General features: G+C 47.6%; 1 protein-coding gene across 3 annotated transcripts in view; it reads right to left on the bottom strand.

Moving 5' to 3' along the window:
- Positions 1 to 7,706: 7,706 nt before the first annotated feature.
- The window catches only part of Cbs (Cystathionine beta-synthase), a 66,907-nt gene continuing 55,246 nt past the window's right edge, over positions 7,707 to 19,367 (bottom strand). For all 3 annotated transcript variants that reach the window (XM_077668554.1, XM_077668555.1, XM_077668556.1), the window contains exons 8-13: positions 17,579 to 17,663; positions 15,573 to 15,756; positions 12,768 to 12,902; positions 10,835 to 10,943; positions 8,772 to 8,856; positions 7,707 to 7,890 (exon numbers count right to left, since the gene is read on the bottom strand). In XM_077668554.1, coding sequence (XP_077524680.1) covers positions 7,757 to 7,890; positions 8,772 to 8,856; positions 10,835 to 10,943; positions 12,768 to 12,902; positions 15,573 to 15,756; positions 17,579 to 17,663 — 732 coding nt within the window. In that variant the 3' untranslated portion in view covers positions 7,707 to 7,756. The remainder of the gene's footprint in view (positions 7,891 to 8,771; positions 8,857 to 10,834; positions 10,944 to 12,767; positions 12,903 to 15,572; positions 15,757 to 17,578; positions 17,664 to 19,367) is intronic.

Here is a 19,367-nt window from a genome sequence, read left to right as displayed (position 1 = left end):
GAGTAGTCACCCTGGAAGGATGAGGAGGGTTACCATGGAAGAAGGAGGCTTTATGGAGAGAGCGTAGGAAGACGTAACAAGATGATGGTCACCGGGGAAGGAGAAGGGTGTAGCGAGAACGGAGAGATCCCCAACCAGAGGATCATTACCATGGACGGAGGAGGGCATGGCGAGAGCGTGAGAAGGCACGCTCAGTACGTGGTTGCCATGGGAACTAACCGGACGGTATTTACTCTAGGAGAAGGAGGGTACGGTGAGAGTAGGTTATGGTGAGAGCGTAGGAAGGCGTACCATGATAACCATCTAGAACGTGGTTAGCGTGGAAGGAGGAGGAAGGGTATGGCAGGAGCGGAAGTATGTAGTAGGGTCCACCTCCGGCAGCTGCTGCGAAACGCGCCGCCCGAGGAGATCATCGGCAGCGCCGCTCTTCAAGAGCGGCGGGCTGGAAGCAGACCTAGATGAAAAACGACTGTGTGTGGACAACTAAATAAAAGTGCCCTGGAACCAAACAGATATGAGGTCGCTCTCATATTCTCTACCACAACATGTCGTAATTAAAGTAGAAGGTAAAGTACAAGCTGTCGCTGAACCACGCGTCAACCAGTAGTAACCACCCTGTCAATTTTTATTTCATTTTTCCCGCCATAATGGCCCTCGTTGCACTGTTCATCAGCGCTTGTATAAACACAGCGAACACCAGGGAGACATATGAGCGAAAATAAAAACACGCTGAATGGTTTGTTCGAGAGCTCGATAGTAATCAGCGCACAAAATGCTACGTAGGCGCACCGTTGTCAGTTTGCAGGCACTTGACGGAAGTTGTACACGTGCGTGTCACTGTCCTACAAAGGGACTGTGGCCTAGATAGAAAAAGATGATGATTATGGATTCTTTATGGCGCAACGGCATCTATGGCCGAAGAATGCTATGGCACAAGGTATTTTCGACTTCTCAAGGTGGGGTAAAAGACCTATTTCCCAAGCATTTTACCCCAAATAAGCCGATCACCAGACCAGAGGAAAACCTGTACCCATTGTATCACCGGTATGTGCCCGGCGGCACTGGGGATCGAATCCCGCACCTCCCGCATGCGAGGCGGATGCTCAACCACTTCGTCACTGCTGCGGTAGACACGAGAACCCAGATTCTACATGGCTACGGTGAAGGACAATTATCTTGAGGACGAATATACGAGTGGCAAAATCACACGGCGAGACGACAGCTACGGCTCCCTAATGTTATTTGAAGCTCTGATTAGCAGCAGTTCTGCTCGTCACCAAATTCTGCAGGGTAAGGGGGGAGGGGGGGGGGCTTTAAACTTTCATTTTCGCTACAGATGAATCAGGACGCTTTCAGCACGACCATAAAGCAATATGCAAAATTCTGAATCGCGGTTTAAAAGCCCTGCACCTTCAAAAAGAGCGATGCGGCTGGAATCGAAAACTAAGAAGATTGCTGCTTCCTGCGCTCTCAGCGTGTAGGGTTTTATGCGTCACGGGTGTGATCATCAAGCACGCTAAGTTAGCAAAAAAATATAGGTTACCGATCCTCGGGGTTTCGCACGAGGCGTTTCAACGCTGCCATTGCAACCTGTGTGCATCTGACCTGGAGTGTTTCTAGCAAAGCACGCGCAACCACGTTTTTTAACGTGCACTGTACATCGCTCAGCGCACGAACATTTTTGTATTTCGCCCCCATCAAAAAGTGGCCGCCCTTGCCAGAATTCGAACTCGCGACCTCGCGCTCTGCAGCCGAATGCCATGGCCACTAAGCGGCTGGAATCGAAAACTAAGAAGATTGCTGCTTCCTGCGCTCTCAGCGTGTAGGGTTTTATGCGTCACGGGTGTGATCATCAAGCACGCTAAGTTAGCAAAAAAATATAGGTTACCGATCCTCGGGGTTTCGCACGAGGCGTTTCAACGCTGCCATTGCAACCTGTGTGCATCTGACCTGGAGTGTTTCTAGCAAAGCACGCGCAACCACGTTTTTTAACGTGCACTGTACATCGCTCAGCGCACGAACATTTTTGTATTTCGCCCCCATCAAAAAGTGGCCGCCCTTGCCAGAATTCGAACTCGCGACCTCGCGCTCTGCAGCCGAATGCCATGGCCACTAAGCCACAGCGGGAGGAATAAAAGGCTTATTTGCTACTGCTTCGTTGTTGAAAAGTTCCTTCCCGAAAGCCGTTGAGTGAGCTTGAAGCTGTTGCTGGCTACTAGCAGGTCTGGTCTTGGTTTATACAGCCGGTGATGCTTCAACGCGGCGACACTATAGATAAACGTGAAACAAAATCTATCACAATACGTGGCGCAGTTTTGGGTCCTAAAATGCTCTCTCAACGCTCGAAAAATCAAATTTATAACGCGGCAACCACGATATTCTTGGAGTGGCAATCCAGAACGCACATTAAGTTTGTGTTTAAGTATGGGCCTTCGGTCAAAAATGAAGGAGACTCAATTCTCGAGCTTGAGATTCAGTGCATACTACAAGTAACGCTAACCTCCAAACGTTGCCCTTCGATGATCGAGTGGAAGTCTTTTTGTATTTATTTTGTTGTGCCGCTTGTGGTGTCACATCACACCACCAGCTCGCATATCTCATCGCACCGGCCATCCACTTTAAGTTTGTTGCCAATGCGCCCGCACCGTCACTTTTTCTGCGCCCTTTTTTCTTCGCACAGCAAAGGATTGGAACGGCCTTTCCCACGACGTTGCTGCCATCACCTGCCCATCAAGTTTTATCAATATAAATAATCACTTCAATAATATCATGTAGACAATCATATTCAATTAATATTTGTCCTCCCATCCCATATGCAATACCACAAATTTGGGTATTTAAGGTAATAAAGTGAAGTTGTAAGGATACGAGCCTGACGCCTCGAAGAAGTTTGTCACCCGCCGCAGCGGCTCAGTGGCTTTAGCGTTCGCCCACTGATCCCAAGGCGGCAGGTTCGATCCCGGCCGCAGTGGCCGTATTTCGATGCAGGCGCAATACAAAAACGCCGGTGTGCTGTGCGGTGTTAGCACACGTTAAAGAACCCGTAAAACCCCACAGTCCAATGACCCAGATATTTACAATGAACGAGGATTTCATTCCTGCATTTCTACTTCTCAGCTCAGCAATGAGTTCACCGAACCACGCCGATTGTTACAGGTCAATCGACTAATTACATCACCCAGTTGAGAGCAGATAACAAGTGTCGGGTAAGCAAGCCATTATTTCCACCTCTTCATTCATGAGGTGTGTGTTAGGTGTCATGACCGATAAGAACATACCTCACTGAGATACGAACACTACAGTGAGGCGCTGATTTGATTGTTATCGTCATCGGAATGACAGTGGATGTTGGCTGCGATCTTTGCATCATGCGCTAAACGCTGGCAGCGTAAACGGGTTTCGTGCAAACTAGAGTCGCAGTCTTAAATGCGGCAATGGAGATGGGTGCGCAGTCAGTGAGACAGAGACATAAGGGACACTGAAGGCAATTTCGTCCAATTAATTTTCTCAGTAAAAATTGATTCTCTGGCAATGTTGACATTTGTCCGGCAGCAGAAACAAAACAAACAAACAAACACATTGGTCGGCAAGAAAATGGAATATAAACATCTTCCCGCGAGTCGACTCAAACTCGTGACGCCCATGCCCAAAAGTTCTGGTTACCACCGTTTTGAAGTGAATGGCTGTACAGCGTAGCCTCTGGGATCCGTGCCCAAAACTTAGTGTCGACGCACGCATTCTGCTTGCGACATCGGTCGCTGATGACGACAACTGAATTTGGTTTCTTTTCTTTTCCAGCTCGTAAAAGCTCCCTTTTCGGTAAGAGTGGCCTTTTTGTGATGAGAACATGGAACGCTTTCGATGCGGGCCAATTTATGGGTCCTCAGTGTCCCTTTGATTGACGGCAACGACTTAAGAGTACAGCCTCCATTGACCTTTAATGCGGCGCTCCTGATTAGTTTTCTTGCACATTACGAGGAACAAGAAGCTTGTTTGACAGGCACCAGCGTGGCGTTTAACTCATGGCATTAGTTTGTCGTGGAAGTACAATAAATATCCCGAGCACTGCAGTACAAACTGATACCCTTACTTCGGATAAGCCCTTTGTCACGAACAGTCCATTATTCGTATTTCGCGATATTTATCTTTGCTCTTCATGTCACACACTTAAAACGGGAAGAAGCAATTGAAACTACTTCCATCATATACGCATGAAATGTAACCAGACTTTGGCACAGGTATGCAACTTTTTATCCCGATTTCAGAACTGCATTTTATTTTACGCAAGCTGGTATCCAATTTAATTAGAGCTATCGGCCGCACAGGACAATAATTCCAAGTTTCTAAGAATGCCCGGAACGTGTAGCTAGAGTCCCCGCGGTAAAAATACGAGTTCAGATTCCTCTTTAGTGCACCTTTAATGGCTCATACTGTCGTCCGTCCGTACGCAAAGGGTGTCACGCGATTAACTCGGGAACTGAAAAATATAGCACAAAAAGAATGGTTGTTTCAGGTCGAGAAGGAAAAAATGAACCTAGAAGCAAAATTTGATGACTGTAGAGCAATTAATTAATTATAGGCAAAAAATGTCAAAATTGCGTCGAAATAGCGCGGACGTCGATATAGCCACGAGAATGGTGTGACGTCACATCCACCGGAAGTCATCACGTCATAGTGAAAATTGTGAGAGAATGGTCGGCTTTCGCTTCTCAACACTTTAGTTGCTAAAGTGTCTCGTAATTTTTTTGTGGGGGTTCTTACCAGGCCGTTGAGCCTCCTTTGTGGTCTAGGCTGTGAACTCCGATCTCCCGGTATCGCACACCACGCGCGGCCGTTCTCACGGCGGCGCAGCGGAAATGCGAAATAAGAACACAACACGGCACAGGACGCTTTGCCCAGGGCCAAACGTTTTTTGGTCTTTCCCAAAATCGCTGGCTACTGGCTGCTTGATCTGCGACCTTTGCCGTCTGGCTTGGTCGTGCGGCTGACGGGGCAAGATGGCGACAACAAAGAGGGAAGAAGGTAGGTAATTACCTGACGTCCTCTCACTGTCACGGCTCGCTGAAGTCTCTCTCCGGCAGTGCTGCCAACCTCGAAAGCCACTTTTCCCCCAAATTTTCACTCAAACTTCCCTAGATTTCTCTAGATCCGAAAAATAAGATTCAGGCATGGAAAAAAGGTGCGTAGTTAAATTGTGAACTCTTTTATTTCGCAGAGACCCTCTTACCACACTTTGGCAGCAACTTTGAATACAACAACACATTGATTTCCCATGCAAACTCGCGTACCACGTGATCACGGGTAAGGAAAACATTAGTTAATACCAAAATCTAATAAATCCTGGCCTAAGCCCTGAAATGAATGAAAATCTCGCAGTGAACACTTACGCTCACCGGCTGCAGTCAAAGAGCGAGAGAAATCCACTTTGTGCCCAAATGTGGGCGTGAACAAACAAACGCTAAAACGTAGGACACGTCATTCGGTTGGCATCCCGACTGAGTTTCGCTCCTGTATATACATTTCTTTTTTTCATGAGGCCAATTAAGCGTTCGTTCACTGCAAAGTCATAACAGTTGGCCCCTCCTAGAACCCGCTTGGTGTGAAGCGTAGCTGCCAGGGTTTGCATCACCAAGCTGTTTCTGGTCTTTGTTTTCATCAGGTTGATCAGAGAGAAAACTCTCTCCACTGTTGCACTGAAGTGCGGCAAACATAGAAGTTTGTAGACGAAGTCGCTCAAGAGAGGGAACATTGGGCTCCCGTCTCCTTGCCTGGCGTCTCTCACTCGTTTCCAAAAGTGTTGAACGCTCGCATCTGCCGGCAGGTCCATTTCTGTATTGCGGAGCAGTCTCCATTCTGCGTCAATTTTGTTCATTTCTCTTTCTGGCACCAGAGAAGGAAATGAGGTGGCAAGTGGGGCTATTGAATAAATCCGCTTTTCGATGACAACTTGCGGGTCAATTGCCTCCAGTCTTTTCATCTGGACGTTGTCCAATGGGAATCTGGTTAATATCTGGCTTGCCGTACCTCGTACCTCCTCCCGGCCCGACCACGCCACCTCGATCCAAACAACGCTTTCCCCTCGTGCACATGGCGCATAGCCAGATTCTCAAAATCAAGGTGGTGAAGAAACAGTGAATAAGGAACCGAGTCACATCGAAAAATAAAAAGGTTCATGCGGAAAGTAAAATTTCCCTAGATTACAACAAAAATCCCTTTTCCCCTAAACAACGTTCAAATTCCCTAGATCTAGGGGAAAATCCCTAGGGTTGGCAGCACTGCCTGAGTCTCCGGCCACGGCCGGTTCCCGCCGATCTCGGCGCATTTGCCCGTTGTCACTTTCGACCAATCAGCGACCACTCCGGCGGCGCCTGGCGGTGCGCGCTTGCGACCGATTTGAGGAAGGAGGCGGCGCAGCGCTCTGGAGCTGACCTTCGGGCTACTCGCCCGTGGGGAAGGGGGAAAGCGTCCGCTTTCAGTGCGTCTCCACGGCGCGCCCCGCCGGCCAGGGAAGGGTATATACGGCACTCCGAAACTCCCACATTTTTTAATTTTTTTTTGTAATGAGGCAGATGAAAGCACGAAGATTGCCAAAAATAAATGGAGAAATAAAAAATTCAGCAAATTGGCTATTTTAAATCGATATTTGTGCAGCTCTTATTGTTTCTCATTCATTCTTATGATATGAGGGCAGTATGGCCAAACAGTGTCACGAGCAGGGTCAATGTACACTAGGACGTTACGAAAAATTTTCCTCAGAACTTAAATATTAATTACATTTCTTCACTGAAATCAGTTTAATGCTTTTGCCGCGGTGTTGTACTATATTTCTTGTTCAGTAATTCAGCACTACAGTGTAATCATCATCATCATCAGCCTGACTACACCCACTGCAGGGTTAAGGCTTCTCCCATGTCTCTCCAATTAACCCTGCCCTTTACCATTTGCGCCCGCCCTATGCCTGCAAAACTTCCTAACCTCATCCGCCCACCTAACCTTCTGCCGCCCCCTGCTACGTTTGCCTTCTCTTGGAATCCACTCCGTTACATTTAAGGACCATCGGTTATCTTGCCTTCGCATTCCATGCCCTGCCGAAACCCATTTCTTCCTCTTGATTTCGACTAGGATGTTGTTAACCCGCGTTTGATCCCTGACCCACTCAGCCCGTTACATTTATCATTTTCTTTTCCATAGTTCGCTGCATTGCCTCCACGTTTCTGCTCCGTAGGTGAGTACCGGCAGGATACAGCTGTTGTACACTTATCTCTTGAGGGATATTGGTAAACTGCCATTCATGATCTGAGAGAACCTGCCATATGCACTCCATCCCATTCTTAATTTTCTAGTTATTTCCCTCTCATGATCCGGATCAGCTGTCACTATCTTCCATAAGTAGACGTATTCGTTCACCATTTCCAGCACCTCGCTGCCAATTGTGAACTGCTGTTCCCTACTAATTACTTTTCAAGAAATGCAGTACTTTTCCAGTTTTGGTCTTTTATTAAACCATAATTGACATAAAGAGTCAAAGCGGAAATGCGTTCTGCTCTCAATGGGAAAAATACTATGAAACTGACGGAGAGAGGCGCGGAAATTACACTTCTGGTTTAAATAACCTCGGAAGTCCATTCCGGGCGTAAGAGCGGAAACAAGAAATTGTTTTTTCTACACGGGATAAATCTCATAAAAACTGAATACGTAAGCGAAAATGAAACCAAAAGAAAAGTAACTTTATTGGAAAAAGACTCCAGAGACTCGTTCAGTCGCTTGTTTTTTCGCCGTTGACATTGGTGTCCGACTTTGATTTGGCACTCTTGGTGATGAAACGTAGAAGGTCGATGTTGGTCACGATTCCAATGACAACCTCTTTGGTCGTGGATGCACCTGTGGCCACTGGAACAGAGGAGAGAATCACTATAGTCGTATTGACTGCACCGAAGCTCCGCCCACATTCAGGACCGGCGTACAGAATTCCTCCACGACAAAAAAGTAGACCGTTGTTAAAACTTCTCTTGGCACCCACACAAGAAGTTAATCATGAGAAAAAGGTTATAAGGTCTAGAATTTTGATACCTGGCTTGCTTAATAAAGTAAAACACTATAAAGCTGGTTTCGTTACTTTTGTGCCTGGCTAGCGGAGTAATGCGGTATGCCGCGGACTGTGGCCCAGTGTGGACTGCTGTTTTTTTTTTAAATTGTATCCTACTATAAATTACGGGCAATTTTTTTCTCACCCCTTAAAATCCCGGATCTACCACCATGGCACACCCCTAGCTGGCCCACAACAACGATGCATTAAATTAAAGCACTGGTTCACGTTCTTTCCTAAAACGGGAAGCAGCTTCATGTGGAGCGGACGCCAACACTCGTCAGAAAAAAGATCGACATCGCACACCGCGTGTCTACCAGAGGACGATTGAGACCACTCGTGTGTCCATACGTGGCGAGCCATCAGAAAAGATGACATATTATATTGCTCCCAACGCGGTCTGCGGTGATAAATCCCAGCGTGTAAACTAGTTAAGCAAAACCAACGACCCCGTTCCCTCTCCTTTTGCTGTTTTTTCTTCACCATGGATTCACAACATAATAATGCGAGGGTGCTTACAAATTAAAACATGCTTAGTATTGCGGGGTGCTTAAATTTGCATTAATAGAGCAGTTGTTTTGCTGTAGTTTGCACGTTGATAGAGGTCGCCTTTAGGGCCGTGTCACTCTAATCTGCTTCCTTCTCTGTGCTGCCAGGTTCTTTAATGTAATGGCCATCGAGTCACCTTGCACTTGCTCCGCGACGACCAGGGCGAAGTGACCGTGCTCCAGCATGGTGGACAGCATACCCAACGTCGTGTCCAGGGTCACCTGAAACCATTTCCGCATGTAAGGCGAGGCCGGTTTAGTGTGACGCATTAAGCCTCTTTCACAGGCAAGCCAAAATGCTAGCGAATCGTGCCACCGGCAAAAAAAAAAAAAAAACCCGTTTTGAGACTTCGCGGCCGTGAGCGACGAGGTTCCAGCAAGTTTGAAATTTTCGCTGCGACACGCCGCTCAATCGCTCAGTCGCTTGCATGTGAACCAGCCTTCAGCAGCATTTGTGCAATATCTCAGCGGGTGAAAAAAATGTGGAAGTTCGGAACGTCCGGCATTCAATATTTTTGGCCCCTAAAAAGAAATTTAGAAGGCGATATATTTATTGAGAATAGAACTTTAAATTAAGTTCTGCAAAGTAGTTTATTTTCGAACGTTTTAAAATGATACAACCACGCCTGCATACTTATGCACTTGTGTTGATGGTTGACTTAGTTTGTTAGTTTGCGGGAATTAAAGTTCCAAAGCGGATCACGCTATGAGGCACGCCGTAGTGGAGGGGTGCGGAAAATTTCGACCACCTGGGGTTTGTTAACGTGCACTGACATTGCACAGTACAAGACTCTCGAGAACTTGTGTCAATAGCGAAATTTAAATTCATTCCATTACCCCCTGAAGTAAAGGAACATTTTTTTAAACGTTAAATTGGTCATGTGGGTCATGTTTTTTGCAGTGTGTAATCTTACAGCAAGCCTTATGCGAACCTTGCAAGTCACACTTCGATTATGCTGTGAGAAATATGCGGGAAACGTACGCTCTTTGTGCACGCGCACAAATCCAGCGCGAAAAAAAAAAGGTGGGGGGATAGTAGAAAATTTACTATGCGTGACGTACTTATGTCATTACAGGGATAAATGTACGTTTGGAGGCTGGTGGAAGTGCATCTAAATAGCTCATAGCCTGACATGCATAGTTATGTGAAGTGCACATGTGAATTAGGGAAAGCAAGGAAGGTGACGCAAATTTCTGGACATCAAAACATGACGTGGTTTCGGTTCAAGAGGACGGTGGAAACTTCCACAGTCGAGTTCGTAGGGGTCCATTATGTGGAGCACCACAAATACGAAACACAGAAGCAGACAAGGACGCGTCCTTCCTTCCTTCTCTGTGCGGCGTCATTGTGGTGCTCCAAGATCTGGTTGGTTCAAGCCATGCACTGCGCACAAAAAAAGCAAATGGCCTTTCTTCCTGCTGCTAGGGCCTACGTACAGCTGTCTTGACGTTGCAGTTGTTGCAGATACTACTACACAGCAAATCAACATAGAAGCAGGGCTCCGCTTTGCCTAACGCATCTTTATCCAGGCGCACAAAGGACAGTGCTCTCATCTTCCCAGAACACCGTAGCTTAGAATATGCATCAACGACACTGACTAGTACACTAAGGTAAAAGGAATTGCCAAAGTAGGCTAAAGCTTAGTCGAAACATTTGGCGACAGCGTAGCAGGGGGCGGCAGAAAGTTGGTTGGGCGGATGAGATTAAGTTTGCGGGGATACACTGGCAAAGAAAAGGGTTAATTGGAGAGACATGGGGGAGTCCTTTGCCCTGCAGCAGACTTAGTTCGGCTGATGATAATATAATTTTTCTCTATTCATTTCTCCCTCCACGACAGCGTCTCTTCCATTTTCGCGCCCTTCACTTTTCTCTTTTAGACTGCTTCTTCTCTTCTTTCGTCTTCTTTCTATCTCTCCTTTAGCATGGTTGGGTTCGATTTTGCTTGCATTGGCTGGGCACCGATCCACTTAGGCAACAAGACTAGGAAAGGCAAGCCAAGGACGCAGCTAAACCTACAACGGGCTTCAGTTACACGACGATTGAGGGGGCTGCCATTAACGGCTCTCGTCGTAAAAAGTAGCAAACCACAATTTTCTCACGCACAGAACCAACGTCTATTGTGGGTCCACTGCAGGTTTTAGTGACACAAAATACTCGTAATAAATAGGGACGTGGACAATGGCGAACATTTTCACTTGCCTTTCTAAATTGGTCATAGGCAGCCTTTGATACAGGAGTGGTGGAGTCGATGCGACGTGCCAGTATCTTTGACATAAGGTTGCCCAGTGAAACCATTCCAATCACCGCTCTGAAAAACAATGGCGATCCAGAATAATTATAAATTATTATTCATTATATAACCCCCGGAGGAAAGATTTTATACGGAGCATTTATTATTTCTTTCTCGAAAATGTGACGGACATAGCGGAGCGCATTGGATTATGAGCAGAATCAATCGAGAATCACTAGAGAATCACGCACTCTTCAATACGACCGCATTTAAAATTCCAGATGAGAAGCTCCGAGTGCAAGCTTCGAGTGCAGGCGCTTGGTTAACGATAGGTTAGGGGGGAAATAGTACAGTCTTCTCTACAAAAGACGTAACTACACGCTGCGAACAGCCTTTTTCAAGAACGCGACAGCCTTAAACAAAGAGCATTGTAGCCTGGCTGCGGAATTCTTTTTCAATCATGAAGTTAATGCTTGTTTCGGAAAAGTATTACGAGTCGCAAGAGCAATGTGTTCCTTGAAACAAGTTGGCAATAAAATATCGCTTATGAAAGCTTTTAACCAGCTAATAGCTTGACGATAAATTTAAATACAAAGATGAAACATCATCTTAGTGCGTTACTGCTAGGTGACTGTGATGGAGCACAAGCCAAAAAGACGATCACCTGCTCGGAAGAGCGGTAAACACATTCGAATGCCACCGCCACACTCTCAGCAACTAACTTCCTGGCACGAAAACCCGCTCGCTACGAATAACGTAGCAGACGATACGAATAATCGGGTTTACAGAAGCGTGCTTCCCAGTAAGAGAGCACTCGAACTTCCTAATGAACGCGTAACTACACGCCGCTTAACACACATAATAATCGAGTCATAGTTTGTACGCATGCATTATTGCAACTTTTCCACTCGTACACACTGCGCCGCAGAATTTTGCCAGAAGGAAAGACTCCACAATAGCTGCATAGGCTAACAGTAAGCGAAACAGCGAGTGCGCTGTGTTTTATGACACATAAGCGTCTAAAGCTATCATGTGCTAAACGCCAGATATGTGTTTACTTTGTGGAAAAGGACTAAAATGTTTTTAAGATAATATAACTTGTTTAGGAGCATTGCTTGTTTCAAGAAGCTTAAAACGCAGGAAATTTCGACAAATGCGTTCTCTCCCAGGTTGGTTTTATGGGGTTTAACGTCCCAAAGCGGCTCAGGCTATGAAGGCAGCCGTAGTGGAGGGCTCCGGATAATTTCGACCACCTGGTGTTCTTCAAAGTACAATGATATCGCACAGTACACGGGAATCTAGCATTTCGCCTCCATCGAATTGAGACCGCGCCGCGGTCGGAACCGAACCCACATCTTTCGGGTCAGCAGCCGAGCACCATAAGCCCCGAGCCACGGCGGGCGGCTTGTTTACAGAAGTTGTACGAATGTAGTCAACAGTTGTTGAAACCAAGGCAAGTATAGGAGATTTTTAAAAAAAATAATTTACGGTATTCATCAAATATAATTTCGTAGAATCGTATTTACCTAAAAATAACTGACTAGAAAGTAGAAGAAAAGACAACCACATGCCGGCGGCGGGATCCGAGCCGACGACCTCCGCCTGTCACGTACGGCGAGCTGAGCTGTCCACCGTCTACTTTCGAGTGTATTTATGTTGCCTGTAACCTAACATCGAGGGTGTTCACCAGTGACACCCTTTGCAATAGCGGCGGACGTGAAACGCCCTGTAATACACCGAGTGTTACTAGGGGCGGGACCTTGTGCCGAGGGCAGCAGCTGTGAGAGAATCCTCTCGCGATTCCTATGGGATCAAGACTGCCGCGACCTTCCGTAGCGTTACTGCGCGTGCCGTTCATTATACCCGCCTTGCGCACGCGACGGCGAAGAGCAAAGCGCTGACCCGCTCTCCTCGACGACGGGCACCTGGTCGATGCCCTCTCTGCTCATCAACTCCACGGCGTCCTGGCAGGTCACGGAGGGAGTCACCGTCAGCGGAATGCGCAGCCGCAGGGAGCGCACCGTCTGGTTCCACCACCTGCACATGCCACAGCCGCCGACCAGAGGCGCCGGGGGGGAGAAAAGAAGCAAGCAATGCTCTGCGTGAGGTATACCACGGGGGCACCTGAGCCAAACAAAATAATCCAACCAACACAGCATAATAGGCAGACATTTACCATCAAAACATGCATAATTATCATATCACATTTCTACCGAAGATCGAGAGATACCATTTACTGCCACAGAAGCTGCGGTAAAGATCGGCAAATCAAGAAAAGCAAGCATAAACCTACGGCACATATTGTAAACCGAGACAGAGCAAGGCTGGATTATAATCTGCAAAACGACATCTATCCTGGACGAAGCCACGTCTAGCAAATTTACCTATGGAAGGCACCCTACGCATCAACGAGGACTTCGGAAAATGAAGAGGAGGAAGACAGAAGAAACGATCATCAGAGGCCCCTGGGACATCTTGTGCCTAACTTTCTTTCATTCCCTTAATCTCTTTCCCCTTTTCCTCTTTATCAGTTTTTTTCCTCTTTTTGTACTATGTCCATTTCTTTTATTTTAAATCGGATTTTATTCGCCTCCCGCGATACGTTAGTCGTGCAGGCGAGGTCTTCTTTTATTGGCCTCAACCTACAGTCTGTCTATTCCTTGCTGAATGCTGTGAGTACAGTATCCTCTCGCGGTAGGCTTACTTCTTCCTGTAATATGTCTAGAGTTTTGAACAGAATGGCGGTGGTTGGCGCATTGGCTTCGCAAGTGCACAGAACGAAGAATCACGTGTTACAGATGAGGAGGAGGAGCAGGAAGAAAATATGTGTACAGGGGAAAGGCGCGATAAACATTGTGCTCAGCTGAATCCTTTTAACCACATCGTTAGGGAAGTGGAGAAGGGGGAAACAGAGCACATGAAGGACAAAGGAGACATGCAGATGGCGACCACGGCACTCTCGTGGGTGAGTCGGTCTAACCAGGATGGGCTTTTGAAAAACCTGTGGGTCACAGCACCTCAAGCGCAAGCGAATTGCAGACGGCCCTGACGGAACTGGCGCTACGGAGGAATGTAAGGCAGTGCAAGAGGGAACAGCAAACTAAACACTACGAGAATTTGAACTCCATGCAGCGTGAAGGCAGGAGGAGCCCAACGTCAAGCCTTTGTGCAGGGCTTGGTTGGCTTGCTGTCCCGAAATTAAAAGACTACACGGGTGGGGAGGTCAGTATGATGACACTGAAAACGTTGGACACAATTGAGAATTTAGCGACAAATACTTTTTGTTTCATATTCATATTTAAGGAACTACGATGCCCCCAGCGAATATATGCACCATTGTTGAGTATTTCTTTTTTGCCTGGCGTACTTTGAAGACTAGAATTACTGCATCGCGACAGCGGCACAGCAAATGGTATCCGACCACACAAGCTCATGACGATATGTGGAATATTTTTTCCGCCTCTTACGAATAGGCATCAATAAACTATCGTTCGCAAAGTCGCTAATTCGTGCCGCTATCTGCGTGGGTGCTGATGGAAATTCGCTAAGCCTGTTTATCTGAAACATAAGCGCTTGCTATGCGCAGTTCAGCATTTCAGCTTACACCTGCCTGTTCTCGCCCCATGGCCATGTTTATGTTGGCCCGAATCAAGGTTATACGGGCTTTAAAAGCACTACAAGATCACCGCGGCACATGGTCGAGCAGGCCGAAACCGACGGCTGCCGCCAATCGAAGGAGAGCCGATACTGGGCATGGCATTCGGATCGCACAGAGAGGAGCTAAGCTGTTTAGTTTCTCAATGTGGCGGCTTTCTAACACCGAAATTATCAGGCCGGTGACGCCTCGGTAAGTTAAAAAGAAAGTTAGTTCCCCCGAAGTTCCCGCCAGTCGGCGGAACACTCACAGCAAGCTAAGAGTATTACTTTTTTAGGTGTTCGCCCAGGATTTCGCACGAAAGAGCGGGAGAGTTGCAAATTTCCCCTGGCCATCGGATATGCTAGATATGTTTTTCTTTTCCGTCGATAGCATTTATGCCATTCGCTAGCGGACTCCGAGTGGCTTCCGGAACATATCGCGAGAGGGATATCAGAAAGAGTGCGCGAAGTATCGAGAATATATACACGCGGCGGAGTGGGTGAGCACGTCGTGTTTTTCCTTCTCACAGAGTGCGTTAAAACGTCGACAACATAAGGCGAGACTTGAGCGAGAGGAGCGAGCGATGTAAGACAGCCAGTCCACCAGGATGTGCTGCACGAGGACCGGGTACTGAAATATCGCAAATAGACACATCTAACGCGATCTCCTTAGCCGGTGGCTAGTGCCGAGAAGTGCATCCACCGGCTCGGCGACAACATATTAGCGACGCTTTTTGGAGGTTACTTAGGCATGAAGAATTCACCTGATCATCTAGTAGCACAGACGTTGCATGTACGTTTGTGAAAACCATAATGTTTTCTGAAAAATCGAGCCTGCAAGTCTTCAGCGACTCTCGCTTCTACAGAATTAAGGCTTACATTTAACTTTGCGTCCCTGCCCGTTACTGTTTTGGACAGACTGGAGTGGCAGGCTGTGGGTATATGAACCAAAGGCGCTGGTAGGGCGCGTATACAATTTCCCATATGCGTTTAAAAAGCCATCCTATCACATTTAACCGAAAACCTAGCCACGCTCAATTAGACGCGTCATGGGTGTCGGACGAGCCTCACCAGTGTTTGGTGCTCATCTCCGAGTAGAGAGAGATGAAGCCACGCTCGGCCATCCAGCTGTCAGAGAGGAACTTGGTCATGTAGTTGCGCACCCCGTCAGGCAGGACCACGACGCACTTCTGGCCGGCCACCAGGGACTTGGCCGCCACCACGGCCACGCTCATCGCCGACCCACTGCTGCCACCTGCAACCGAGCATGCGCGGGCGCAGAGACTGATGTTCATAAAGTCCCGCAACGAACGCCGCAGACTCCGCTTAATCTCGTCTCCGAAAGTAAATGAGCACGCGTACAGTGCTGAGCAGCCCTGTCAAGAGCGCGTTGACGGTGCTCTGCGGAGCAAGTCAGCGCCATCTAACGTTAGGCTCTGGGTTTGAGTTATGCCTCCCGTGCGCATGCGCGACCAAAATAAAGCGCTGTCTGCTCCTGGGTTCTCGGCCTCATTTCCGCTCAGTGCTTGCTCTTCATGCCGCCAGGGCCACGCTAAATGATATGTAACAGCGACCGGAAAACCAACGCGTTTCGCGCGAATCGCGAGGAGGCTAGGCGAGCAAGTGATATCGGGTGATCGCGCATTTCAAACACGACCCAGAACGAGTGTGCGAGAATTGGGCCTCGTTGGTTGCTCGGTGTCTGTTTTCGTCTTGTCCGTATAAGGCTGAGCGTTACCACACGCACCATGCGTTGCAGGCGTATTATTTGATGGCGTGTCTTTGCGCTGCACTACAAGGGACACAGCATTTGGCATCCGTACAGATATAGGACCTTATATGCAGAAACGCGTGATAATACGCTATCACTCGCACTTGCTTGCCTGGCCGTCTCGTTACACTCGTGAAACACGGTGGCATGGCGACGCCCTGGCCATCGTCAGTGCGTCACAAATGCAGGCAGCGCGGCCCTGGAGACACGAAACGAAGTCGCAAGGCAGGGGCTGGACAAGGAAGCGATGAGCAGGCATCCCTCTGATTTTGCTGCGCATGCACACGGGACGCATAGCTCAAACCCAGAGCCTAACGTTAGATGGCGCTGACTTGCTCCGCAGAGCACCGTCGGCGCGCTCTAGACAGGACTGCTCACCACTGTACATTCCTCTGCTCATTCAGTGAACTCTATGCTTCGTTTAGAAGCATGGATCATGAGCAATTATACTGCACATTTATGCTGGTACTACCACTTTTTAAACACCCTTTAGAGCTGGAAATGTCGGCGGAAACGAAAACCGAAACACGAAGAGAAAAAGTACTGTTATAGATTGTTTAAATCACGCCGGTGTGTATCATCTCCAGGTCAGTCGTTACTGAGGCACTGCGCACCATTATCACAGCAAAAGGCATGTCCTAATCACTCGGAGTACCACAGTTTACAATGGCCGCTACTAGTGACGTTCAGTCTCTGCTAATATGCGTTCACACACTTCACGTCGAAGAGAGCATGCAGACTCGGGCACCATGATGCCAGGCCAGCATTGAAGAGCGCAGGTCACTAGGGCCATTGAGGCAAGAGACGAGTGCATTATCAGCCGCGCAGGAAATGCAAACAAAAGAAGTGAAAATCCAACACAAAAACACCTCCTGGAGAGGAAATACAATTAAGGTTGATTAACACTTCTTAAGGACAGTCTTCACACCTTCGAAGTGAAATTTACCATAGTGTTGACCTTCTCCAGGCTAAGATTTCATTTTTCTGTTCGTGTTTCAACTGTCTTGTTCGCCTTTAAATCTGTTGCTGACAGTGCATGCCGCCAGCTTTGACCTGAGGGGTACCTTCATTCACGATACCTGAGGGTTACCTTCATTTCAAGCGAGCCTCTCCAGGAGGAGGATCAGCATCTGTTTATGCCGTTTTTCAGAGGTACTAAGAAGGTTGTTGCGGTGAATGGCATTTCGACCCTGATAACGGCACTGATATGGAAGTTTAGAACCAAGAACGTGAAATGCACAGGGTTCTGTTCTTACTCGTGGTATGCGAAGTATGATGTTCCAGTGCTCAGTGCGACGCCACTCACCGCACAAAAGGCCCTCCTGTCGGATCAGCTTGCGCGCCATGAGGAAAGAATCCTTGTCGTTGCATTTGTACCACTTGTCAACCAGCTGCGACGAGATTAAGAACACTCTCAGCTGTAGAGCGGTGTGTCGCTTTTAAATGTTGCTGCAACAGCGAGTTGCCAATATGAAGAATGTACAGCAGATTTTTTTTTTATGTGCACTAGAAAATCTGTCGTGCAGGCGCCACTCGTTCTCTTGTAGAACGAACTGATTTCTTCACAAACTGAAATTGGTGAGCAGACATTATTTATGACAGAACAGAGGATTAGACGCAGAACTTAGCCGCGCTGATTTTACATTACTTCTGAAGGCCTAGACAAGGTCCTGCTGCATCTTCATTTTTCGGCTAAGAATTGTAAATTGTCTCCAATAACACAGTCATGCACGGATGCGATGGTCCCATGTACGTTCAAGAACGGCAATCTTTTTGTTGCACATTTTTTTTCCTTCGTAATAGTGTGCAAGACAGCATGGATCACCATGGAATTCGCCTGCGCCCCCGTAAATAACTTATAATTGAATTTTTTTCCCCGTCTAGTTCTGGCTTTGGCTTCAGGAGCCAAGCGGATCCTGAAATAAGGCGTCACAACATGAGGCTGACGACACAAGGTGAATATGACGTCACAAGTGAGGTTTATGAGCATGAGGCATGCAAAAACCGCGATATAACAGCAGATTGTTCCCTGGATGCCATCCCGGCTCCCGAATGGGGCAGGTTGGCGTAAGTATTAAAGATGTCAAAACGACGCAGCGATTATATGTGTCTATTTGCCTCGCGTGACTTTAACTCATCTGTGACCTAATTGCCACCATTCGGCTGTTGAAATCGAAGTCTAAATTATACGAGAAAAATTAAATCCGAATATGTATTGGGTGCAGATGAATTCTACAACGGCAATTTATGTTTACTTAAGTTTTAGGCATCACTTCACTGAAGGAACACGAAAAAAAAAAACACTGATCACCTACACTTTCTACTCCTTCAAAGCTTTTCTCTGCAATGATAGCCCATGTCGCGAAGTCCTGCTTAAACTTCTTGCCAAGCAGTGATGTTCGCTTCGCTTAGGGGCGCGGAACGTAGGGCTTGTTCGTAGCTCATCGTGGAACAGTGCACAAGAAGACGAGACAAAAAATGAAAAGACAGGAAGACGTTGAGCGCATGTAGTTCTTGTTTGTTTTTTTCCTTCTTTGAAAAGTCCACTGTTGTCATGCCCCATGTTTCGCGATGGATTGTCTTACTAGATGGAGGAAAGAAAGAAAAATTGGCTGTGGTTTACCTCTGGTTAAACCTGATTGAATTGCGAAAGCTTGCTTAGCTTTCGCCTTTAAATTTAACTGTTCCGAAGCAGTAGAGCAACTTGATTCAGATATAGACTTTTTGTCGGTAACTTCCATGGCGAGACTGATCAACCAACGCGTAGCGCACCGCTATATATCCGAGTGAAGCCGCCACGGAGTGGGCGCAAGGCGAGGAGGTCGTCATATCAACGGAGAGACCACCTGCTAGGCGCGGCGCCGGCTCGGGGGCCACGGCACACGCGACGAGCGGCTACCTTCCAGCTGCGGCGGGGAGCAAGCTGACGTCACGTGTCGTCATAGCAACGGAGAGAGCTGACGTCACACCACCTGCCAAGCGCCGCGCCGGCTCTGGGGGGAGCACGGCATACGCGACGGGCGGTTAGACCTGACGTAGTATTGCTTTCGCAATAAAAATTCATTACAACTACGTACTGCCTACGATGCGTTCAC

The sequence above is a fragment of the Amblyomma americanum genome, chromosome 6, assembly GCF_052857255.1.
Source record: "Amblyomma americanum isolate KBUSLIRL-KWMA chromosome 6, ASM5285725v1, whole genome shotgun sequence".
NCBI lineage: Eukaryota > Metazoa > Arthropoda > Arachnida > Ixodida > Ixodidae > Amblyomma > Amblyomma americanum.
Note: the sequence above shows the minus strand (reverse complement) of the source record. Positions and strands in the feature narration are given on the sequence as shown.